Here is a 27224-nt window from a genome sequence, read left to right on the forward strand (position 1 = left end):
ATCATGTCCTCAGCCCCTAACCATCTCCTGTACCATGTCCGCAGCCCCTAACCATCTTCCTTACCCTGTTTGCAGCCCCTAACCATCTCCTGTACCATGTCCGCAGCCTTTAACCATCTTCTGCACCATGCCCGAAGCCTCTAACCATCTCCTGTACCATGCTTGCAGCCTTCAACCATCTCCTATACCATATCCACAGTCTCTAACATCTCCTGTCTCATGTCCACAATCTCTGACCATCTTTTGTCTTGTATCATGTCTGCAGTCTCTGAGGGGGAGAGCCTGGAGAGGAGTCTAGAACGGGAGCGCTGCCTTGATGAGGATCAAGGGAGGAGAAGAGTGTGGACTGTGGAGAGGAGACTGTAGGATGAAACCAAAGCTACCAAGCTGGAGCCCAGAGGGGACTGTCTGACTAAGCCCTGCACAGTGCACTTGAGAGGAGGTCAGTGACAGTGCCACCAGGCCAGTCTCTGAGGAAGAGGGGGGTCACTGATGTAAGGGGGGAGTGAATACAGTAAGTTGAGGGGGGCACTGATATAAAGGTTCCCCTTATATCAGTAACAGCCCACCCCCCTTACTTTAGTGTACTCACTGCGGAAAATGATCTGTTGCAGCAGTTTTTACTGGAACAAGTGTAAGGTAAGGGCAAACCTTCACATGCGGACACCTGTTCCACGAAAAACAGTTTGACTTATGAAAATATTGGTTACAGTTACCGCCACTTCAGGCCTAAATTGTTTTCTATGTATCTCTTGCAGCAGTTTTCACTGAAACATGTGGTCAGGGGAACTCCTCACACGGGGATACCTGTTTGACTAAAAACGGTTGCAAGCTCCTTCAACATTTATTTGAACCAATGCATTAGCAATATTGTCTCTTTTGTAACTGCTATGTCAGTTGTTAATGATGTCTCTGTGCTCCAGCTGGAAAGATTCACTCTCCAGTTGCCCTGTTTACCATTCCACCAAATTCAGAACAGAATTTGAGGGGACATCTATTTTATTGATACTGGTGGCTACATGGGAATTCCCCTCAATTTCTGTGTTGGTGGCTAATTGTCTATGGGACTGAAATTGAAGGGAAATCTCGTCAGCTGGATGCAGGTGACAAAACTGCTAGGTTATATCAACCTGATTTTTATGGAAATGCAGAAATATGGTTTTTGACTTTTCTTATAACTTAAACACATTGCTAATAGCTCTAGCTACTGTATATGTTTGAATCTTAAATACTGATACTTGCACTGTTTTACACCTAAAACACCCATTTTATGTACCTTTTCGAAGTGTCAGCAAAAAATGTGTCTGTCGGTAAATTTCATTATTTTTTTTATCTATACAAAATTGGTGCTATTTGTAAATTTTGGGGTGTCCTGTCAGTAAATTTCACTCTGGTCACAGGATGCTTCCTGAAAACATCAGAGCACTCTGCCTCAGTACTCCTTTCAAGAGCCCTGATGTAAGCAGTGGGCTGACACTTAGGGGGGAGTTATGCAAATATCAAAATGTCTTGATGGGTAGATGTCAGTAGAAGAATGTTATAATGTACTGGTGACAGTAAGAACAACAGAATGTGATCACAGTGAAAGTCAGGTAAGCAATGTGAAAAAACAAAAACCTCCAAACCATAAAACACACATTTTTGGTAAAAACTTTATATTTACCAGACCACTTATTTTTAATATTCTGTCTAAATAATCCCCTTCATCAATACATTTTTCTAAACAGAAAGTTAAATTGATATGTATTTTTCCTGCAATATTTCTGAAAACATTAATACTTTATTGAGAATTAGTGTTTTTAAATGGTACTCTATATTTTACATGGTGTATTGATCATTTATTGTATTGCCTAAATGACTGACAAATCAGTAAAATGGCAATTCCCGCTGAAAACTCAAGCTAGTTCCAGCTGTTGACCTTTCAAGGGTGAAAGTTGGCGATTGGTGGTTCGGTTGAAGGAATCCATGGATGGAACATACTTCTCCATAGGCATAGTGAGCTTCCGGCGGGTATCAACACATTTGTTGTCCAGGTTTAGGGAGTTTTCCTTACACTTTATATCTGCTTCAATGCGGGCAAGATGTTTGTAAAGTGCATCCAGTGCATCCCTGCAAGAACACAATTACAGTTTAATTTGTGTTTTCTGCTTAGACTAAGCTTCTTTGCAACTTACATAGCCTTATTCAAATAGTTTCTATTTTTAAAAAGAAAGTTTGTTAAATTGTCACCAAGAACATCATTTGATATTATTGCATTGTCTACCTAAAATTATTTTTATGGGACTTTTACATTGTTGCATACTTGTGACCTGATATTTGTGCTGCTGAATTAAATGTAACGTTTTGTGCAACACGAGGCAAGGTAGATTAGCTTTACAAAGACACTGCTTATCTCCTTTAGGTGGAACGTCACTCTACTGATCAATATTGGTTATTTTTAATCCTCATGCTGCTAGCATTAGTAAAAAGATGGAAAAGTATATCATATTTACTTGTTTTAAACTTTTGTTTTTCTTTACATTTCTTCATGTTCTTCCTGTTTTTTTGCCTAGGCAAATGATGTCATACATCTCAGAAGTCTTCAAAAGTCCTCTTCGGATCTCGCCGTGCTCCAAGTGACAGCGGGTGACGTCAGACGCTCCTCCTCCCCCCGCACGCGTATCATCTCCTAGGGGCGGAGACTTCTTCAGCGGCATTCTGATGTCACCCGCTGTCACTTGGAGCACGGCGAGATCTGAAGAGGACCTGCCGATACATGTATCGTTGTTCACTTCACACTGATCGGTCCTGCTGCAGAGTAAGAGGTCACCTTTCTTTTATGTGTGAATAAAGTATCTGTTTACAGTATTACGCTATGGTTTGCTCCTTTTGTCTTTCTCTATGATTGATCTTTGGAAAGAGCTTTGGAGGTCTGGGTATAACATTCCAAAGGAGCGGTGCTACTTGGTCCCATTCTTATGAGGAGTGGCTATGCCTTTAGTCCTATGAGCATTGGAGGTCTGGATGTATCCTGCCTAAGGAGCGGTGCTGTTTTTGTTCCTTATAAGTGAAGAGTGTTTGCATTTTCAGTCCTAAGGTGAGAGGCCATTTTATGTGGTGGTGGGCAGTTTGTTTACTGAAGAGCACATCTCAGGATTATAATCATCCACACCTCTTCCTCACGGGTTCATGCATGGACTCTGTGTCATCTATTTTAGCACGATTGTTTTTTTTAGTCACTTGTGTTTATTGTGACCTACGAGCGCTGCACTATTTTTCTTTCTGATATTTTCATGCTGGTTTTTTGTAATTTGAACCTGAGTGTCCAGCTGCTGTGTTCTCTTTTAGTTTGACTGTGCGCTGATATATTTTGTTTTTTCATATATATTGTGTGTGTTTACACCCAATAACCTCCGATCCAATCTGGTTCACTAGAAAAAAAAAAAGGTAAGGGAACCCATCCTCCTCTCTCTGTCTAGGTGGATGGGAGGATAGTCAGTTTATACCTGACCCCCACCCCCCTACAGAGCACAGTGGGCTCTGTCTGTATCAGCTTTTCAGAAACTAAGCAGATATGGACCTGTCATCTGTCCACTCTGCTCGGATCAGCAGACAGATCCCTGCTGATCAAAACAGAGTCCACCCCATGTGAAAGGGGCCTTAGGACAAGGTTACACAAACATCTCCCCCCATCCCCCTTTTCCCCTCTTCAATATTACATAGAGAGGAGTAGTTCTCTAGACTTTGGAGACAACTGGGAATAATGTAAATGATAAGACTGCTGCAGTGAGCATAGAAAATAAAAGGCTGATAAGGTATTTTTTTTATTTTTATCAGATGCTACATACCCCTTAATTTCCTTATCTCTTTTATCAACTGGCTATCTCCCCCCTCTCTTTCATCTCCTTGTCTATGATCAGATTCTGTCTGCCTTCTCTCTCACTGAACCAAGTACTTGATCAGATTATACTCTTGCTTTATCTCTCCCAGTATTTAATGGTTAGCTGTTGTTCCTCTCTCCCCTGCAGCCCCATGCCATAATCAGATTGTAGTTAGCCATTTCTATGCTCCACTGTTCCATAAGCATTTGATATTCTGCATTGTTTATCCCTCTCCCTGAAATTCATGTTCAGCCATTATACTGCTTCCTCTTTTCTTCCTGATAGTTTCCCCAGTTCCATAATTAGATTACGCTATGTGCTCCTCTATAATGGCACACTTGGCCAAGTAATCCAATCTAAGTTTGTCTGATTGGGTAGTAATGCTTACTAATAAGTATAAGTATAGCTAAAAAACATTCATAAGACTAAATTCTAACACATTTTTAAATGTAGTATCCTTTAAGAACCAATCAGACTAGTACAAAATAAAATTGAAAAGAGAAGTGCGTGAATGGCTAAAAACCCCAAAAAACATATACTCACCTAGATGGCTGCAGAACCGGTGCCAGCAGTACCTGTTCTCCTCTCTCTGTACCCTGAGGACTGAGCTATCAAACACTGCTGATCGTTCAGCTCTCCCCCTCCATTCTGAGCAGAAAGCCATGACTGTCAGAGAGGCTGAAAAAGCTGCCGGTCCACACTTTTGGGGAGATCCCGACCATATGGTTGGGATCTTTTCAGACCCTAGACCGGCTGAGTGACGTAAGTGGACTTTAGCCTGCTAAATGAGAATACACTCCTGTGAGCCATAGAAGTATAGCCAAATAAGCTTTGGTTATACTTCTCCTTTAACTGTTTGGTATGGGTTAGTGCACTTAAAGTGAACCTGTGCCAAGACTATGCACACTGAAGTATTTACATATTCCTAACAAGCAGTAAAAGCACTCTGAAACAAATCCTCATTCACCACTGTAGCTGTAGACTTCGTGCAAAAATTCATGCGTGGGAGTGATGTCATCATAACTCAGACATTCAAGCAGCCGCAGCCCACGAACTCGGAAAGGAAGACCGGGTGAAGATGGAAGCATCTGAAGCAGTGACAGCGCTCTGCTGGAGGGCTTCACTTCAAGGTAAGTCTTTCATAATGTGCTAGTATGTGATGCATGACCACCAATGTAAGGGGCATTTTTTCAACTGGCCATTAACAGAGATATTATTATATTATCCTATGGACTACCAATGTATAGGAGTAGTCTTCTTCCCTCTGATCAACAATAGAGGGGATATTTTCCTGCCACCTATCACAAAAGTATGGGGCATTGTTCCCTCCATTGACAACCAATGTAAGAGGCATTCTTTTTTCCATTGACCACCAATGTAAGGGTGCAATCTTACTGTTACTAATCATCAATGCATAAGGGAATTCTTTCTCCCACTGACTATCAATGTAGAGGCATTCTTCCTGCCACTGGCCACAAATGTAAGGGGCATTCTTCCTGCCACTAGCCACCAATGTAAGAGGTATTCTTCATCCCTCTGACCACCAATGCAAGTGGCATGCTTCTTCCTGCTGAGCACCAATGCAAGGGGCATTTTGCCTACAGTCTACTATTGTAAAAGGCACACATTTTGAAATAATATTTTTTAAATTATACTTTATATATAAAATAGCACAACAATATAATGTGCATGCAGCAACTTCCTCTCCAAAATTGATGTAGTAAAATTTAGCAAATTTTACATAGTAATGAATATACCGAAAGTTATGCTATAGAGAATTATCTCTAGTGCTTGTTATTGATTTAATTCTTCTTACATCAGTACCTAGAAACCCAGAGAAGTCCACACAAACACATGGAGAGCATACATTAATGCACATAGAGTCCTTGGTGTAACCCAGAATTGCTAGACAAGAGTGCTTATCACTTAGTTACTACGCTTCAGAGTGGGCCCTTGCTTATCTGAGCTCTAGTAAAAGCAAAAAGAACACTTTTGTATTTTTTTAATAAAAGAAAAAATCACTTTTAACAATTCAAACATAACATTACTTACTGTGATTGAGCCATTTTTTGCTTTAGTGCAGTAATAGTGCCCTCTAGCTGATGGACCTCATCTGTCAACCCATACTGTACCTATGATTTGAAGAACAAAGTACTGAAAAAAGGACTACAAACTTTGCTGTTTTCTGAATACATGCACATGTAGAAAAATTTATACTATGCTTATTTACAAAGGCATATAATACCTGGTCCCTACAAAGATCCACATTGGGTCTATAAGTACGGGTCTCAAGGCGTGTATGAGCTAGCTTCAGAGGTCCACTCTTCTCTCTGAGATCCCTCTCCAAACGTCTTATGTCTTCCTCCAGTTCCTCTATTTCCTCCTTAGTCTGTAACAATACAAAAAAAAAGTCAAAATTATACCAAAATTCAAGCAGATGGGTAGCTTGAAGGGTCCACTACAACTTTGCTTTATGATATAAAACCTTTCTAAGTATAGAGAGGAAAAATAAACACAGCTTTTCACTCTGGAGCTATCACCTAAGCTGCAGTCATTAAAGACAAAAATTTATAGACGCCAAAACTGAAATATCTGGGGAAATGTGTAGTCACGCCACAACATATAGGAAAAATATTGTGTATTTTTAGTGCATACCTACATCTATTAAGTGTTTTTCCAGGGTATCCAATGTTTAACTTAAAGTCAATTGTATTAACTTCAACATTTGGTCCAACATTATTTTGGTCATGCATTAAAATGATACTTTGCTTTAAAAAAACAAACATGTCGTACTTACCTGCTCTGTGCAGTGGTTTTGCCCACAGCAGCCTGGATCCTCCTCTTTTCGGGTTCCTTTGCCAGCGCTCTTGGCCCCTCCCTCCTGTCGAGTGTTCCTACTGAAAGCAGCTTGTTATGGGGGCACCCAAGCCGAGCCGCTGCTCTGTGTGTCCACTCAGACACGGAGCTGTGGTTCAGCCCCACCCCCTCTCTCTCCTCATTGACGAACTGTCTTTGATTGACAGCAGCGGGAGCCAATGGTGCCGCTGCTGTGTCTCAGCCAATCACGAGGGAGAGTCCTGGGCAGTCAAGGTTCTTATGCAACATCACTGGATCGATATGGGGCTCAGGTAAGGATTAGGGAGGCTGAGGGGGCTGCTGCACACACAAGGTTTTTTTTATCTTAATGCAAAAAATGCATACTTTGTTACCCTAAAATCTATATATATATATATATATATATATATATATATATATATATATATATATATATATATATTGATCCTGTTCTTTAAAAGCATGTTATAAAGCAAAGTGATTGTGCTGTGTAATTTGGCCCCTTCTATTGCCTAAAATACCTGGCTGATCCTGCCAGTTTCTGCTGTCCACCCTGTATACAAACCACAGGGTATCAGGGCTGCTGAGCCCTGACACCGTGGTCATTGAACAAGCCTCCGTCATCCACAGCCCTGCTCTCTTCTCTCCTGTGTCCTCCTCTGTCCTCCTCCCCTCCCTGTCTGTCAGCTCTGTGTCACAGCCGCCCTCTCCCCTCCTGCTGTTCAAATAACCGTTGATATGTTATATAATTCTGTTTGTTTCCTAAACCTGTGTACCTCTGTCTCTGTGTTTTATAAAAAAAATTCTGTATATACCTAACTGGCTGGCTCTCTTTCCTCCTCTCCTCCTGAGTGACATTGGCAGAGGAAACTCGGCCCCGCCCCCCGCAGCTGTCAGGCGGGGAGAGGAGAGAGCCAGCCAGTAATGTGATTGCCGAGCAGCACACTGAAATTAGGTATATACAGCATTTTTTTTTATAACACACAGAGACAGAACAACACGGGCTTAGGAGACAAACAAGATTATACAAAATCCTACAAGTGGCTTAACACCCACTTTAAGATCAAAAGCCTTATGCCTTTAGAACCACTTTACCCAATTCTGGACCAGTAGGATTTACCCTCTTAATGACCAGGTCATTTTTTGCTATACGGCACTGTGTTACTTTAACTGACAATTGCGCCGTCATGCGATGCTGTACCCTAATAAAATTGATGTTCTTTATATACCACAAATAGAGCTTTCTTTTGGTATCATTTGATCACCTGTGTGATTTTTATTTCTTGTGCTATAAACAAAATAATAGCGACAATTCTGAAAAAAAAATGATATTTTTTACTTTCTGCTATATAACATTCTCAATAAAAAAAATTTAAAAATCTATTTTTTTTCATCATTTTAGGCCAATTTGTATTCTGCTACATATTTTTGGTAAAAAAAAATCCCAATGAGTGTATATTGATTGGTTTGCGCAAAAGTTATCTACAAACTAGGGGAAAGATTTATGTTATTTTTATTTATTTATTTTTTTACTAGTAATGGCGGCGATTAGCAATTTTTAGCGGGACTGCGACATTGCAGCGTATATATGGGACACCTAACTGATATTTTAGACACTTTTGGGGGGGACCAGTGACATCACTACAGTAATTAGTGCTAAAAATATGCACTGTTACTGTACTAATGACACTGGCAGGGAAGGGGTTATCAAAGGGTTAAATGTGTCCCTAGGGGGTGCTTTCAAACTGTGGGGGGGGGGGGGCTTGCTGCATGAACACAGAGACCTGTGTTCCTAAATAAGAGGAACACAGGATCGCTGTGTTCATACCTTACAGAACAGCGGTCTGCTGTGTTTACAGCCGAAGACCGCCGTTCTGTCTCCACAGGAAGCGATCACTGGTGCCCGGCGGCAATCGCAGCTGCCAGACCCGCTAATTAGCTTCCCCTGTGGCAAATGGGTGCGCCTGCCCCCGTGAAGTGACGTACAGGTACGTTGTTTCGCGGGACAGAGCCGACCTGCCACAGTAAAACTACCGCGGCTGGTCGGCAAGCGGTTAAGGATAAACTGAATTCTGGAAGCTGGAAAAAAGGTAGATAAAGGGCAAAGGATTGGTCACCAGTTTTGCCTGCGGTCTCCCTGCAGCTGTTCTTTCCAAGTTACTAGTTTTGCAATCTATTATTCCACATCTCTGTAAGAACGCGGCCAGTCTTGGTAGAAGTGAAGTTTTACTTATTAATATTAGAGTCTCCAGCAAAGAGAAAAGTGAGCAGCACAGTAGTGACATCACTAAATCTTACACAAAATCTGTAGACACATTTTTTTTTTTTTGCATGTTATAGTGCCTCACGCAAAAATGCACATCCAGCTTGCGAAGCATTCGCTCTGAAGGAACGGCACGAGTGCCCGTTCCTTCAGAGCGCATGGGCCGATGACGTCATCGGCTGCATTAAAAGTAAATATCTCCTAAACGGTGCAAGTTTAGGAGATATTTACAGTACCTATAGGTAAGCCTTATTAAAGGCTTACCTATAGGTACAATTTCCAAGAGAGGGTTTACAACCTCTTTAAAGTGTCACTTAACCCACATCAACAACTACCAATAAATGGTGTATTACATGCTGTTTATACTCACTCAGTCACTATGAGATTTGTTTTCTGTATTCTTCAAAAATAAACTGATTGTGGCCCTGTGGCCCTCTAACTCCACCTTCTGTTCATGTCCCCAATTCAGATAGGGATTTAGTAGCTGTGGTGGCAACTCTGCACATGCTCAGTTTTAAGTGAGTTTGTATGCTGAGCATTTCCTCCCTATCACATCATGTGACTATAGGGGGGGGGGGGCAAACAAGCAGAACTTCCCCTTTTAGGTGGAGCTCAACTTTAAGGATATTTACATCAAAGTAATCTTTTTCATCTTTTGATTTATAAAGAGACAATGATAAGTATTACTGTGCCATCCTTCACAAATTTGATTATGTAAAGACTTGTGTACATGAGAAAATGGTTTCACATGGTTTCAGGCAAACATGGTTTCAGGCAGTTTGCATTTGTGATACATTTGAGATGCCTAGGACTCCTTTTGGCCTGTTTTTTGAGTTCTGTCTGCGTCACTAGGCTATCTTTGCATTCTCATTGGTTTATGGGTGGAATTACATCTTGATGGCACACAAGTGTTCAGCACTTAAGGTAAAGGAGAGCTAAAGTCACTGTATAGACTTTCATTTTATAACATCAGCTTTGTAATAGCAATAAAAATAAAAACGATTATTATTTTCGACAATCCAACATAAGCTCACTTGACAAATCCCCTTTCATGTTGGGAGTTCTTCCTGTCTGATTGATAAAATATAAGGTGTTCTGTGAATGGTGGCAGTGGCAAGCAAGTGCCCTCCTGTAGTCAGTGTGCAGAAGGGAATTCACTTGGCACAGGACCCGGGAAGATTGCCACTATCTGCTACAGTGATTGTCACCTTCCCTCGTGGCCCCTCAGGTATGAGATATGCATTCTTACATTGGTCCAGTGTGAACCAATTGAGTATGCAATAAAGATAATACCTAGAGCCTAGCTTTAATAGTTTTATAGCTGTGTTTTTCACTTGAGGTGGTCATAGAATTCATCCGTTTTAACACTATCTAATAGTAGTATCTTTCTAGTACTTACTACTGTTGAAATAAAATAATATACCATTAAAAAACAGACTATACAGAAAACTTACACTTTTCTCTTGCCACTTGAGTTCGTTGTGAGCTCTTTCAAATTCATGGATCCTCTTCCTGTAAGCAAATTCCACAGCTTGTCTCTGAGCTTCCAGTTCATTATTAGTCTGCCAATGAGGAAACAGCAACTCTATTTAACTTCTTCAAGACAGGACACACTTTCACCCCCCTTTCTGTCCAAGCCATTTTTTGAGTTTTCAAATATATATACTGTACCATAGTTTGTAGACTCTATAACTTTTACACAGACAAAATAATATACACTGATCTGGGTCGGTTTAACCAAAGAAATGTAAAAGTATACATTTTGGCCTAAATTAATGAAGACATGTTTTAGAAAAATGTTATACCAGAAACTAAGAAAACTTTTTTTTTCACAAAGTTGGACTTTTAGCAAGTTATTTCTCATATACAGCATAGGCATACTTAGAATTACATCCTCCAAGTATGGGTTATAACCTATGAGACTTTTTAGGAGCCTAGCTGCATAAACGTGGACAAAATCCAAGGAGCACCATCAGGCTTGCAGGGGGCATTATTTATGCATTTCATTTTCTGAATTCTGATCACATTTTTGGAGGCCCTGGAGCACTGGCACGGTGGAAACAAAAAAACAAAAAAAAGACCACATTTTGGAAAGAAAACACTCCAATGTAATTTTTTTAGATGAATAATGAGTCTAATTTTTTTGCAACACTTTTTGGAAAATGCAGAAAGAATTTGAAATTATATTTTTTTTAAACAAAGTTTTAATTAATAAGTTATTTTTAACACACATCATAGGCATTCTTAAAATTACACCTAAAAATACATTCTACTACTTGTCCTGAACATGGGGATACCACTTGTGAGACTTTTTCACAGACTAACAACATGACTGGCTACACACGTCCTGTTTACAATGATTATGTTTTCTTGGGCTTGTGGAGCATGGCAAAATTCTGAAACGTGTTAAAGTGTATAAAGTGTATCCTGACCCCAGAACAAAATGTAATATATCCCAGCTTTCCAGTCATTAGATGTGCAAGATGCATTCATTTTCTTTTTCAGGCTTTTTTTTTCTTTATTTTCAAATGGTGATCCTGCCAATAATATATATCCTATCCTTCTGTGACAACACTCGCTCATTCTATTGTATCTACAGAGTAGCAGTATTGTGGTCCTAGGACAAGAAATGTTTAGAATGTCACAGACAGTAATGGCCTGACAGAGGTTTTAACCCTTCTGTGTTTTACTGAAAGAAAACATGTTTTGTTGCAGTCTTTGTCCCTACAGGAAAGATTTCGTATTACTTCCTGTCCTAACAAGAAGTGAGGGGAAATATACCCACTTGGAATGCAGACCTCGATAAAAACCTGACATGGATTCAATGCCATCCACACTTTACTAAAAACAAAATAATTGAAAAAAAAAAAAAAAATTTTTTTTGGCTGAAATTAGGCTTCAAAGCTTCAGTGCACTGCTGTTGCAACTTCAAGTCACATCTTATGAATACTTTACTTTACTGTTAGGGCTACAAGATTGTGGAATTCTCTACCACAAGAGGTGGTTTCTGCAGGAAGTATGGTGGCTTTCAAAAGACTCTTAGACGTATATCTCAATGGTCAGAACATTCAGGGGTATGAGAGATGATTACGGCCACACACATCTACACAGGTTGAACTAGATGGACTATTGTCTTTATGCCTCACCTACTATGTAACTATGTAATACTACCATCTATATTAGGCAGCATATTATACGTGATAGGTAATATACTGTACCTTAAAACTCCCTATTGCCTACCAAATTGACTGGAGTGAACATCAATTTAGAGTTTAAATCTTTTTTTTTAAATCTCATCTTTCGTCTCTCCAATAAGTTCAGACCTCTATGGCTCTTCTACAACCCTTAAGTCTGTATTTTGTAATGCCTTTGCAGAATGGAGACACCTGCCTCCCTTCCCCCATTTCCGTTTAGTGAGGTGAGGATCAGGGGGGTTCTCTCTATCTTCCCTTCCTATCTTCTTATATTAGTTGTAAAAACAAAAGTTGTCCAACAAGATACAGATTTGGAATGCCTTTATTCCTCATACATGTTCTTGCTACCTGCCAACCAAACATCATAATATCACCATTTTGCGTATTTAGATGTAACTATGCCACATCTTGTTGTGACTTTGTAGGTGTTGTGTCCCATGGTAAATTATGTTATGGCGTTCATATATATATATATATATATATATATATATATATATATTTATATATATATATATATTTATATATATATATATATATATATATATATATCATCCCATCATTGACTACCATAAAGGTTTTAGTCCATAAATGGTATCACTAGCTTGATGGCATCAGCTATTATGATGTTGCCGGCACTGAAGGCCCTAATCCTTCTATAGAAGTTTTAAACAGGTGTTGATGCTAATATAAATTAGTCCAAGTGCTTAGGGGTTGAAAAAAGGGAGCTTCTTCATACTGAGCACTTAACTTTATATTGTCTCCCTGGGTTCTTGGGGTAGAGCAGGAACAGCACAGGTTATATAGTATGTCCACGCATAAGTCAGCCATAAACGGATTAAAATTTGTCCGATTTGTAAGCAAAATCAAGATCTCATTGGTAAATTTTGCTTTACTTTCGACATGTTTCAATCATTGCTTCATCAGGAAACCACAAAGTTTACAGGCATTGCACAGGAAAGAACATAAATAAAATGTATTACAAACGTTTTCAATACAATATTACCACAGATCTTTGTGTGCACTTCAGGAATAAGTGCACACAGAGATCTATGGTAATATGGTATTGAAAGACTTTTGTAATACATTTTATTTCTGTTCTTACCTGTGTAATGTCTTTAAACATTGTGCTTTCCTGATGAAGCAATGAGTAAAACATGTCGAAAACCACCAAATAAAGCAGAATTTTCTAATGGCATCTTGAATTTGCTTACAAATTACAGCAAAATTTGCTAATGACACTGCTTATGAATACTATGTGTACTATTGTCTCGTGTTCACTTATCATTGTTTTAAAGAGTAACTGATCATTGGTTAATTAAAAAACATTTCCCTCTGGATTTAAACAAACTTTGTTGCAAATTCCTAATTTTTCTTATTTTGAAGAAATAGCTATTTGTTTGTCTGTGTCCATGTGGAAATTGAATGTGAATGGGAGTGATTTTGTAATTATCAATCAGCTGCTGCATTTGTAGGATTCTAATGAGGAAAGTAGCAGGGTCTGCATCCCTTTAGACATGATTTCCCTTTGGGAGTATACAACCAAAAATGTAATTTTTGTTGCAGGGGAAGCTTGAAAATCAAACTTGTATCTTAGTGTAGACGTCTAGGAAAATTGCATTTTACAAAAATTGCAGTGCTGCTGATTGAAAAGGAAAGGTTATTTTTAATAACATTCAATTACAATATCACTTGTGTAGCAATTGTATATGTTCTATTTTGTTATTTTCTATTTTTTTTTTCTTTCAAAAGTGTAGTTACCCTTGAAACTTAATATATTCTTTTGTATTGTATTGGGTTTTGTACAATAAAAATGGATTTTATTGTTCAGGCTTATGTTTTTTCATTGGCACCTGAAAAGTCCAGTTTTCCCTTGATGGGGATGTGGTGCCTTTGGCTGTCCCTCTATCCACTATTTTGATGAATTACCTGTGCAATAGTCATAGCAATGGCCTCCCTCAACTGGGCAGAGGCTCGGACTTCAGCGTCTGCTCTCTCTTTGTTGTAACGACTAAATTGTTCCCATTCTTGAAGAGTGGTTGTCCTAAAGAAAAAAGGACAGTTTTAAATAATGTTATATTTTAATTCCATTAATAATGTCCCTCATGCATACATAAAAACATTACATACATTTTGACTGTTTCTTTAAAAACCAACTGATGGCTTAGTTTTTAATCATATACAGTAAATTCATTTCAGGTACCTTAGAACAAGGTGCTCGAAGGACTTAAGGAGGAACTAAATCAAATGATTTAACGGTGTCCCAAAACAGTTACTATAGCTACTGGTTTGCAAGCCTGATTTCAGTAGTATATTTAACAACTTAAGGCCCCCCACAGTATATATACAGCGGATGGGCTCTGCTGCGCCGAATCACTTATATGTGATCTGGCATTTCCGGGTGTAGGACGCACACACCTGATCTGTGGTGTTGTGCACAAGCCGGTCAGCAGGTCCTGGCCAATCATTTATGGTCAGGACCTGCTGATTGGCTTAGCAAATCACAGCACAGATCCCTGTGTTTACTAACAACACAGGGCTCTGCAAAGAGAGCAGCGATGTGGCTGCCTAATTAGCCACATCTATTAGTAAAAGCAGCATACAGTATATTGCACACATTACACTTGTTAGGCACACAGTTAACCCTTTCATTGCCCCTACATGTTAAGCCCTTCCCAGCCAGTGTCATTAGTACAGTGACACTGTATAGTATTAGCACTGATCACTGTATTAGTGTCACTGGTGATGCCAGCATACCTAGAGAACTGACCACGGTGAACTCTATGGCCTAGTGTTGTCAGTTATTAGTTAGTCATTCTCACCCAGTGTCAGTTAGTGTTAGATTGCCCGCTGCCCACTATAATTCGCAGATCACTGCCATCACAAGTATAAAAAAAAATATATAAAATGAAAAAGAATATATAATATACAAATAAAAATGATGGTATTTTCGCACAAACCAAAAAATATATAGTTATTAAGATTTTTTTTTTTTTTTTTTTTTTTTTTTTAGCATAGACATGTATCAGAATACATTTTGGCCTAAAATTGTAAAAAAAAAATAGATTTTTTAATTTGTTTTTTACTGGATGTTTTATAACAGAAAATGGAAATTATTGTATTTTTTTTTAAACTGTCAGTCTTTTTTCATTTCTATAATAAAAAAATAATAAACCCAGTGGTGGTCAAATACCACCAAGCTCTATTTGTGTGAAAAAAGGATATAAATTGAATTAGTGCAAAAGTGTTGCATGACCACACAATTGCCAAACCAGCACAGTGCCGAATAGCAAAAAATGCACTGGTCATGAAGGGGGTAAAACCTTCCGGAGCTTAAAATGATTGTAAACAATCACCTTGTCAAACAACCCATTCTGTTTAAAATTGAAATAAAAGGCAAACATTTTTGCATAGATGTAAAAAGAAAAACAAAAAAAAAAACATTACAAATACGTCTTTTTCCCTTTTTGATAAGTGATAACATTTCCTCTGTTCCTTCTATTCTCAGGTGCATAAAAGCTGGGGGAGGAGAAGCAACAGAACACAGAGCTTTCCAGTGAAAGGCTGAGCAGTGTGTGTGTCAGGACAGGTCTGATCATTGAAGGAGAGCAGACTGAGTTCCCAGCATACCTAGAGAACTGACCACAGTGTGCTCTCCTGCCTAGTGTGGTCAGTATTTAACAGGAAAGTAGAGGGACTAGCAAAAAAAAAAGAGGACAGGATACTATTTCATACAAGTACGTGGTACAGCAGGCACATATCAAGAATATGAAATGTTGGGGTAACACATACTTTAGGTGGTTAACAGCCCCAAATGGAGCAAAAAAGAAAAAGGTATTACTGGAGTTTACATACATTTTTTACATACAGTTTTTCACATCTCATGCATGACACACAAGTATACATATCTCCTACTCAGATAAGATATAAAAGCACACTCTTGTCCCATCTTACCCATGAGGAACACGGGTTTGATCCACTTTCAATGAGATGTTTGGGGAATGCTTGGTAAGTGAGAGGCATGTCTGATCTATTTCAATTGTCTCAGTCTTGTCTCTCTGATCCCAGGCTAGTTGTTGACGTGTCTCCTGCAGAAGGCTAAAAAAAGATGGTTACATAGTTAGTCAGGTTGAAAAAAGACACAAGTCCATCTGGCTCAACCAATAAAAAACAAAGAACAGTAAAGATACAATCACAGAGGGCCCTGTCTTCCCTTTTTAAATCATTCTGGTAACATGATACCACTAACTGTTACTCTACTAATGACATCACTTGTAATGTATTTTCTACCAGCTCTAGGGGCGTTTTTTCACTCCCACATCCCAATTCGCATAAATATCCACAAAAGTGGCGGCTTGTGCTCCATGGGCTGGGGGGGAGCGGACCCACCCCCCCACCCCACTCACCTGGACTGCCGTGGAGGGCAGGCATCGGTGGCTTCCCCTGCGTCTCCTCTCTCTTCTTTGGCCAGTAGCATGGCCTCTCCTTTCGGCCAATCGGGAAACAGGTTTCAGGACCCACTTCCTGATTGGCTGGGAGAATCAGTGTGATAATAGCGAATATTCATTCGCTATTGTCACACAGGGGGTGTGTGTCAGGACAGGTCTGATCATTGGGTGGGCTGCGCCCCAAGCCCACCCTTTTTTGAAGCCTATTAGAGCCTCTGGCTCTAATCACGTGCTTCAAAAAAAAAACCCATTGGAATCCATGTGTCCGGCGCCCTGCATGTAGATTAGGGAGCCAGATGCATGGATAGGGGGGGCAGCGCCCCCAATGCACCAGCCACCATTGATCCACAACATATAGAGAATATATCTCTAAGAGTTGAGGGGACTTTTAAGGGAATGATAACGTCATTGAGATTGACATATACAACCAAAGATATTTTATACAAAATTACAAAATTTATTGATAATCAAAATAGTCTAAAACATGTTGGACCACATCTATGATCATCACTGTTTACATATGTAATGGCGCAGCTCCATTTGCGTATATGATTTTATTGTATCGAAGGTATTTTAGACTATTTTGATTATTAATACATTTTGCAATTTTATATAAAATATCTTTGGTTGAATATGTCTATCTTAATGATGTTATCAGTCCCTTCAAAGTCCCCTCAACTCTTAGAGATATCACTTGTAATGTGGCATTGCCACGGATCCAATTGAATGTCACTACTGCACTGGTGACATGGTAGGTCAGGCAGGGCTGCTGTAAGAAACCATGGAGCCCCATACAGCCAACCTGACAGGGCCCCCACGGGCCCCACCCAAGTAAATACAGTTTGCTATGCTTCAGTTATGACTGAGCCCAGTGAGTGATCGGTACCAATCACTCATTGTGTTTATTCAGGAAAGGAAGGGGTTGGTAAATATGACATATTTATTGGACTCTTCCCCCAATCTCCATCCTGAAGAATCCTATTGTGTGCTTGCACCTGCCAGCGGTAGGGAGAGGAGGGAAGCCGGCAGCAGGGAGAGGAGGGAAGCCGGCAGCACTGGCGGGGTAGGGGAATCACACAGGGGAGCCTGGCAGGTGAAAACAGGGAGTTTGATCAGTGTGGCGGGGGGGACAATTACTGGAACCGATCCCCTGTATGGCTCTCTCTGCAGAAGCTGAAAGCCAGTAGGAGGGAGAGGGAAGAAGCCAGCTTTTAGCTGCTACATAGAGCCACACAGGGATCAGTTTCAGTATTTACCACCCCCCCCCCCCACCACCACACCGATTACCCTCCCTGCCCACATTGAATTCACCCTGCTGCCTGGGCCCCCCTGCTGACCCGGGCTACGTACAGGAGGACTGGTGGAACCCCCTTATCTACGGCTCTGGGATCAGGGCACAGGGGGCCTCGGTACTGGAAGTGTAGACTGGGCTCCAAATTAGGCTGCAGCTGTGTTCTTCTGTTTTTCTTAATTACCACTACACTGATGGCAATATAATAATTATTCATGTACTGTTGGTGTAATTAATGGCTGATAAAATTTGCTGTATCTAAAACACAATCAATGCTGTCTGAACTTAAAGTAGGTGTAAACCTTATCCTTAGACCCTGTTCCCATGAAGTGTATCTGTAATCACAGGATTCTGGCCACGATTCTAGACTGCACTCAAATCGCTCTACAGTGTGTGACATAGGTTTGGGTGGCATAATTCCAAATGGCAAGCCAAACACAGGGCAATTTTGTCATGTGACAAAAAACATGCGAAAACCATTCCCAAATGCTCCTGGATCGGTGCCAAAATTTGGTACACAAGCTTCTTTGGTGTGACAAACGCTCATAAAGTAGCCCTTTCAACTGAATGGGCTGTCCTATGCGCAATATGTGGAAATGCACGTAAAACACTAAAAAAAATAAATAAAATAAATTGTGGGCACTAACGCAGATTCCCACTATGTGAAATGTGAACAGGGCCTTATTCTTCAAATATCAGGGCTTTTTTTCAGCGGGAACGCGGGGGAACGCAGTTCCGACACCTCCAGCACTGAATGTATGTAATTGCAAGGAATGCAACATTGTCTATTGATGCTGGCTGCTGAGGGATCTATTGTTTCTGGTGAGGATCTATTCCTGCAGGAGGGTTTATTGCTAATGGGGAGGTCTAGTGTGGCTGCTGGGGGATATATTTTCTCTGGAAGAGATCTCATTTTGCAGGGGGGGTCTATTGTTAATTGGGTGGTTGCTGAGTGGTCAGTTGTTGATGGGAGGGATCTACTCTTTATGGAGCAGTCTATTGTAGCTGGCTGCTGGAGGGTCTATTGATGCTGTCTGCTGGGAGATCTGTTGTTGCTGCTGGGGACCCATTGTCGCTGGCTGGATCTATTGCTGCTGGGGGGGTCTATTATTGTTGGCTGCAGGGGATCTATTTTACTACTTTTTTGTTATCAATAAAAAAAATCCATACAAATTGCTTAGTACCACAAATGTTACTTGGTTCTGTATTTTCTAAAAAGGATGATCCTGGGAGGTGGGTAGTGGGTGGAATCAAGGAACGGTTCAAGGAGGTAGGTAGGGGGGGAGACAAGGGGAAAGTTCCTGAGTTCCTGCACCTATTTTCTGAGAAAAAAAGCCCTGTCAAATATCATCCATACACATCCACTACTTCATGGCCCTGTGATCCATTTTTACAGAATAATTTCTTACTGTTTTTCTGGCGCCTTGTAATGTCCTTTCTGAGCTCCTGAACCCCTTCTGTTTCCCCCCTCACGTGTGTTTGTCTGGAATGAGCAGTGCGTGTTAGTTGTGGTCTTGTACACTTCAAATCCCATAGGGGTTGATTTACTAAACGCAAATCCACTCTGCACTACAAGTTCACTGCAAGTGCACTTGAAAGTGCAATTGCTCTGGATCTAAAGTGGGGTACACACTAGTAGAAAATCTGCCGAAAATTCCCGTCCGAGGTAAAATCGTACGATTTTCGGCTAGTGTGTACACAACTACAGCAGCCGATGCCGACATTTTCAGCGAAAAAAAAACGGAGGGACAAACACCAAAATTTTTATCGTCCGTCCCCAGCACTACCAATTTTCGTTTAATGTGTATGCAGTACGTCTGTGAAAAATCGGATACAAAAGACCACGCATGATCTGAAGTTGCTGACGATCCGGAAGTCTAGGAACAAATGTCCCAAAAAAAAAAATAAAAATCGGACGAGAAATTTTGTGAACATTTATGCACTGTCAACTAAAAACGGTTATGACCACTGAGCATGAGAGAGAAAAATCAGAGGATATTTCGTCCAATTTTCGTCAAGTGTGTACGGGCCTTAAGGGGAAGATCTGAAATGAGGGGAAGCTCTGCTGATTTTTATCATCCAATCATGTACAAGTAAAAATGCTGTTTTTTATTTTCCTTTCATGTCCCCCTCAGATCTACAGCAACTGCACTTCCAAGTGCACTTGTAGTGCAGAATGGATTTGCCTTTAGTAAATAAACCCTACAGTCCTTAGTACATAGTCCATCTCCAGAGTGAGCAAGAGAGGGTGGTTACATCATACAGGGGACCATAGGGAACAAACATTACCACCCTCTAATAGAAAGTAGGATCACAGCAGCACAAAAAAAAGGACTTTAACAAAATGGTGACCGTCCGCACACAGACACGGACTCCCTGTTATGTAAATGTGAATGAGATGGGTAAAAGATGGCTTCAGCTCCTGGTTTCTACCTGTAGAGAACATCTCATGAGGTGTTCTCTACAGGTGGAGAACAGGAGCTGAAGCCACCTTTTACCCATCTCATTCACATTTATGCAACAGGAAGTCGGTGTCTGTGTGCAGACGGTCACCATTTTGTTGAAGTCTACTAGAGCCTGACATGGTGATTCTGTCTGTCTTGCACCAGTCTATATAACTGCTGATCCAACCGGCACAGGTTTGGGGAGCATTTCAGTGGTATTAATTTCAATATTTTGGGCTACAAAGAAAAAGGAATTTTGAGGAGGCTGTGAGCAACAGAAAGTACTTTTTTGAGTTACGAATACATGTTTGAATACATTGAATACATTTAAAAAATTTTTTTTTTTTTTGCAGTGCAGTGAAAGCCTGTATACCCAGTGATGTTATACTGATCAGATACCCCAATGGAGTCAGCCGAGAACAGCCCTTAAACCGCTCTCAACAGCTCCGCGTGTGACAACAGCCAGCAAGGTGAAAAATCCTGGGTACAGTCATTGTTCAGAGCAAGACAAGAGCCCTCCGCCAACTCCGCGCTCCTTTGCCTGACTGCACCATAACATCACTGGGTATACAGGCTTTCACTCATCAGCATCTGTGGTTCTCGGATGACTCCATTGGGATATCTTATCTCAGAGACTCCACTGGAGATACAGGCCTATTAATACCTGCATCTGGTAAGCAGAATTATTTACTGGTGGAGGATACAGCACTTGTGGTGTACACAATCTGGATTTCAATTTTTCACTAATGCCCCGTACACACGTGCAGATCGTCGGCCGAACGATCGGCCGTCTTTTGTCCAGGGCTGTCGGTGTCTGTTGAAAAGTGCAAAAGACTGCACAAGAATTTTGTCCGCCGACTACAGCCGACTGCAGAAGTGATGTCATGTGATGGTTAACTTTCCCTGTGTTTTTTCTTTTCTGAGCATGCCCAGTCTTGCAAATCTGCTGTCTGTCGGCCGAATTCTGTATTGACTGGCGAACAATCGGCCGCTCTAGTGTCGGCATACAAAAATTTTAATGCTTGCAGGACAGATTCTGTTCGGCCGAAAGTGCGCTGTCGGCTGTCGGAAAGCATCATACTAACAAGCCTACAATCGGCCGATCGGTCGTCGGCCGAAGCTTTTCGGCCGACAATCTGCACGTGTGTACGGGCCTTTAGTCTTGGTATTATTTGGACTCTTTAGAGACTGTCATTTTAGCACTTTAGTTTATTATTTAGTGTTTACTGATTTAAATTAGATAATACAAATTTTCACTGTTTTTGAACTGAATTGTAATATTACTGGAATAATATTTTTTTAATAAGTTCATTTATTATGATTTTTGATTGATCACACAGCGCAGCTTGTTTATTTATTTATTTACCCCTGTTAAATGATTTGTTGGTGGTCAACTTAGAAAAGTGTGACATGTCTGGAAGGACGCACAAAAGCTTTGTTTTTGTAAATCCCAGGGGTGTTATCCTGACAGCCTGGGCCCACAGTGAGTATGTTGAAAGATGCTGGCCATTATTCAACCCAGAAGTTGAGCAGCAAGTCTGTTGTCAGCATCAGGGATATGGTGAGTATCGCAGCAAATGTTTTTTTTTTTTTTTTTTAATAATTTATTTACTTTTAAAAGTTCAACGCTGCATTAAAAAAAAAACAAAAAAAAAAAACAACAGTTGCACAGCTTTATATTACTTAAAGTTGTAAAAACATATTTGGTCCTTTTCCTTGTGTTGTTTTTGCTTTTTTAGTTAGTGTATTTTGTTAATATAAGGTGCAGATTAATACGTTAGGGAAAAAAGGAGCCAAAATGTTGCATTTTTAACGCTGTACACATGCTTGTGTTGGTATCTCTTTGATCCCTTCCCGGTGTCCCTTTAAACAGTTCCAAACACCTGGGGGGTGAAAAAGACGGGCAATCATGTGACCACTGTCATAGTGGTTGATATAAGTGATATTAATTTAGCCATGCTTAAATTCATTTATCCAGAGGCCCCCTTTATGAACTGTAACTATTTTAAAGAGTTTAGGTTTTCTATAGGATGCCGATTCTCAAAGCTATGGGCTTCCTTCAATTCTTTTCCATTGTAAGTTTCCTTCGATTGTGTTTTACTGAGAGAAGCCTGTCCTGATTTCTAAGGGTATTATTTCAGACTCAGTCTTTCCTGGGCTGCTTCCTGAATGTAAACATTCTTTGTCTCTTGGTATATATGAACACCTTTCCTGCTTTCTATGCATGATGAAGTAATTGTATAACGTATTTTTAGTGGTCTGGGAAGACTAATTGTTACATCCCCTTTTGTACTGTATATAAGCGGTCATCAGGATACATATATTCGAATACACCATTGAAACACTAACCTGTCTAGATGTTGTATTTCCGAGCGCTCGTATATTCTTTGCAGATTGAAGGGAGACTGGCCGGCAGAATTATACCTACCAAGGGGTATTACCTTTCAGTGGTCACATGATTGAAAGCCAGTCCCACTCACTACCGATGTATAGCCTGGACCAAGAGCTGTTTTAGACAGCTCAGTTTTTGTGAGTGAGCGTGCTCTCAACACATAGACAGCTGCCCACACATATGTGGAGTATGTCAGTGTTAAAGCCTACCCTTTTGTGGATGCATATATGCATATATCTTGGGAACCCTAATGTTAAATGAAAAGAGCTCTATGAATGGAGGATCCATCTCCTCCATTCATAGAGAACTTTTATTTAATGGAAGCTAAAGTATGGCTTTTATGAATGGAGGAGAGGGGCATAGTCGGCACTCTTGATGAATGCCTATAAAAGGTCCAGCGGCTATATTAACCTCGCACCAACTGAAGAATACCAATGGAGGGGGGCTGGGTAGAGGATGAAAGATTTCAAGTTGGACAGCAGGCACAAGCACAAGGGACACTTCTCATTAAATGTAAGCACGTGTGTGGATTTTTTTTCTATTGTAATAAAACCTTAAGAAGGCTTAAGGAAATGTGTGTCTGTATGTGGGAAGGTTGGGCAGAGATTTGAAGGCCCCCCACTTCTTTGCCAAAGACCTAAGTGCTGCATTTCTACACCCTCCTATTAGCTCTCCACCAGTGGTACCCTTATTTACCAAATCTGCTCAAAAGCTTCACTGATCTTTTGCTGCAATGCTTTACGAACTCCCTCGATCACTTCCACTTCCTTGTGCAACTCTTCCTCCACAGGGTCTTTCACCAGGTCAATGCTTCTGCGGCTTTCACGGAGGGTCAGACAATCTATTGCTACATCTGAAGGTACATTCTTGGCTTGCAAGGCTCGTTCCGCTTCATCTTTCATCTGGAGCACCAAGGAAAAGGTATAGTATGATTAATGGCAATACCTAGAAAAATGTGATTGATTACAGGTGTTCGTCACAAATGAATATATTAAAGTTGAAGTTCTGTGACAAGCAGCAATGGGTCTTTATTGTATCCGTGGAGCATACAGCAGTTGATTGCAACCACACCAATGTGGGCTCCTTGCTAATTTGATGCAAATGTACTGCAAATGCAAATGTACTGTATGTTCTGCAGTTACTATGGATGCTGTTACTTAGACATGCAACTTACCAAGGTCAAAGCATCTATTTCTGCATCTACTTCAGCCAGGCACTTATCCAGCACTTGTTTCCACTTGTCCACGTCATCAATACGACTGGCTAGGCGGGTACTATTATCATGCTCATTCCATTTAGTCTAATCAGAAAGCAATTTTGGTTATGAAATACCAGGATAAAAAAATGTCTGTATATAAATATAACTAATGTGTATTTACTTTCATTTTCTCTTTAAATGCATGACACTGCTGTGTGGGCAGGGAGCAACCCCCACCACCTGTCACACAGAAGGGGGGTTGAATGGGGCTGCTGAACATGTTATACCCTAAATTCGGGTGTAACATGTACGATGGTCAGAAGGTGACTTTATTCTTCAAGTAGGCTACGAGAACAGGTCTCTTGCCAGTATCCTACAATCCTAACATGTTAAATGAGTTTTGGTTTTATTGACTTGGATCTTCCTGGTCCACATCCTCACCACAATTATGAAATGTCACCCAGCACTCCAAAGTAGCTCCGCCACATTAATTCTTGACTGCATTGGTGGAGTATGAAGGAACACTGACAAGCATGAAAAAATAACTTTTTTAAAAACCTTAAAAAACAACTTATTACCTTTTATTTACTGATGAAACTAGGGACATAATCTCAGAGTAGTAGACCAGAGAAGATAGAAAATCTTTCTTGATTAATTGCTTTTCCAAGCTTTATTGCTTTAAGGAAGAAGAACTAACAATGTGAATTTGCTGCCATTAGTGGATGTGGTCATAATGAGGCAAGGCATATTACTCTGCTGCTAGATGGTGCAGTGTCCTTCAAAATGTTCTTGAGTGAACACAAAGGTCAGATCTTAAAAATATCTACTTATTGGCTGTGGTGCCTGCAGACCAGCGCGGGCACTTTTCAGGAAGGCTGGGTTGATTGGATAGAGTAGGCAGTCTCTGACAATCTCAGTAAATCTGAGATCATCTTGAGAGTGCAAGAACTGAAGCCTACCTTGGGATTTATGGTGGAAGCTTTCAGTGTCATTAGAGCATCTTTAGAGAAGCTGCAAAATCTTGTTGGGTTCAGTCACTGCTAACAGGGCCCCATGGCTTAGACACATAAGGCTGAACTCAGCTTACATTATTAATTGCAGGGGAGAATTTAGGGTATTAGGCTGGACTTCCGCTTTAAGGTTGAATATAGACAATAGTCCACCCAGTTCAACCTGTGTATGTGTGTGTGTCGGTGTCTATAATCATTTCCCATATCCCTGTATAATGTGTTTAAGATGCACGTCCAAGAGTCTTTTAAAAATATCAATACTCCCCACTGACACCACCAATTGTGGAAGAAAGTTCCACATTCTTACTGCCCTGACAGAGGAAAACACCCTACGCAGCTTAAGGTTAAACCGATTCTCCCTCAATCTCATTGTGTGGCCCTGTGTCCTCTTACACTTCCTGAGATTGAAAAGCTTTTTTATAGGTGGAGTGGTTTTGGGAATGAAGAGGTCAATTTGCAGTATTTTTAGTTTTTTGTGTTGAGTCTTTGAATATGGTTCAACCACAGTCTGCACTTCCAAATACTCCTCTGAATTTATTTCTAGAAAAAAAAAAACTCTTTTACCTTGTTGCAAAGGTGGGGTACACTGGTTAATTGGGATAACACACACTACTCTAACGATATTTACTGCTAAGATAAGACAAACCAATGTCCTGGCAGATACCTGGTTGTTGGTCTCATTGCGTAGATTTCTGGCCTCCTGACGAATCTGGTGAGAAGCCGAACGTTGCCTTTCAGCATTTGTGGAAATGAGAGCACTGTTGGTGTGCCAGTCCGGTACAGAAAATCGACTCCCTGGTTTCACGCTTAGAGTGGCCATAACTGTGCAGACAATGATTGTTAAGAATACATAATGTACGCACACAATAGGTATCATATAGTTATAATGGAGGAAAGGAGAAGTACCTTTGTTGTTCATAGCAAGCAACCAGTCAGAATACAAAAACTGGTAGCAGGAAAATTATAGATATCTGGCTGTTTGCTATGAATCATATGTCTTTTTTTTTCTTTTCCTCCAGTTCTTTTTTTTTTTTTTTAACAATCAGGATTTCTTTATTAAAGGATAATATAATAGAGCATACAGAAAGAAAACTGAAGTAACCAATTTGACATGGCAGTACATAAATACAGGTTGTACAACAGTTGCAATCAATATTAAATTAAAGAAAGATGAAAGAAAATGACAAGGAACAAATAAAACTGTCCAGCAATCATTAGGAGGGGAAGCCCACTCCAATACCATCCCATAACGTCAGGTATTACACGTCCTTTGATAAGAAGGGCTGTATGTCTCCCGAGGGACTGTGGGAAAGGAAAAGAAGAGGTGGGGGGGGGGCACAAGACGGGTGAAGCAGAGAGGAGAGGGAAGAGAAGGGAAGGAGGCTAAATCCAAATATTGGAGGTACTTCAACAGTACAGGTAAAAACTTCACTCTATTGGGAAGTCCATGGTAGCCAGACCTTGTCAAATTTCCAGGGGCAGCCACAGCTGATGTATGCCAGTTAGTAAAGAGGCAACGCAGCATTTATCATGGCCTCCCAAGAGGACAAACTAGATAAGTCATAGGAGGACCATGTGCAAAAAAAAATGGCTTACTTAGCATAGAATAGTAAATAAGAGATCAATAGTTTGCTATGGTGGGACCTCTGAGCCTCATTGGGGATCCATAATAGGGCCAGTTCAGGAGACATAGAAACCAACAAGTCAAGTTTAACATTAATAAGGTCAAAGACCTCGGACCGAAAGGCCTGCAGCTTAGGACGCTCCCAAAGCATATGTAGATAGCTACCCAACTGAGTTTGACAACGGGGGCAATGAGGATCCTTATCTGGATAGATTTTGTGGAGTCTTACCGGGGTAAAGTAAACACAGTGTAACAATTTTGTCTGTATCAGGTTGTCTCTGGAAGAGATCACTAGTCTGGGACACTGCTCAAGGCAGTCCTCCCAATCTTCCCTGTTCAGAGAGGGGATGTCTGTCTTTCAGTGGTCCCACAATTTCTCAAGTTTAGGGGAGTTAGTCTTAAGCAAGATCCCATACAGTGTAGAGAGCAGTTTCTGCAGGCCTTTATGCGAGATAATCTTTTTAACAGGATCCAGTTGGGGAAGAGGCTGAGAGGGGAACTGAGCTCTAGCAGCATGGCGGAGTTGGGCATAACTGAAATACAGAAGAGGCTGAGAGGGGAACTGAGCTCTAGCAGCATGGTGGAGTTGGGCATAACTGAAATACAGAAGAGGCTGAGAGGGGAACTGAGCTCTAGCAGCATGGCGGAGTTGGGCGTAACTGAAATAC

The 27224-nt window shown here is 40.6% G+C and overlaps 1 protein-coding gene across 1 annotated transcript in view; it reads right to left on the reverse strand.

The window, feature by feature from the left end:
* Positions 1–1692: 1692 nt before the first annotated feature.
* TEKT2 (tektin 2) overlaps positions 1693–27224 on the reverse strand; it is a 44177-nt gene continuing 18645 nt past the window's right edge. Inside the window, exons 2-10 of the mRNA XM_082248564.1 lie at positions 25597–25754; positions 23899–24024; positions 23421–23626; positions 16104–16247; positions 14079–14193; positions 10413–10520; positions 6106–6249; positions 5913–5992; positions 1693–2109 (exon numbers count right to left, since the gene is read on the reverse strand). Of these exons, the coding sequence (XP_082104690.1) occupies positions 1896–2109; positions 5913–5992; positions 6106–6249; positions 10413–10520; positions 14079–14193; positions 16104–16247; positions 23421–23626; positions 23899–24024; positions 25597–25752 (1293 nt within the window). The 5' untranslated portion in view covers positions 25753–25754 and the 3' untranslated portion in view covers positions 1693–1895. The remainder of the gene's footprint in view (positions 2110–5912; positions 5993–6105; positions 6250–10412; positions 10521–14078; positions 14194–16103; positions 16248–23420; positions 23627–23898; positions 24025–25596; positions 25755–27224) is intronic.

The sequence above is a fragment of the Pelophylax lessonae genome (assembly GCF_965119305.1).
Source record: "Pelophylax lessonae genome assembly, chromosome: 2".
Classification (NCBI taxonomy): Eukaryota; Metazoa; Chordata; class Amphibia; order Anura; family Ranidae; genus Pelophylax; species Pelophylax lessonae.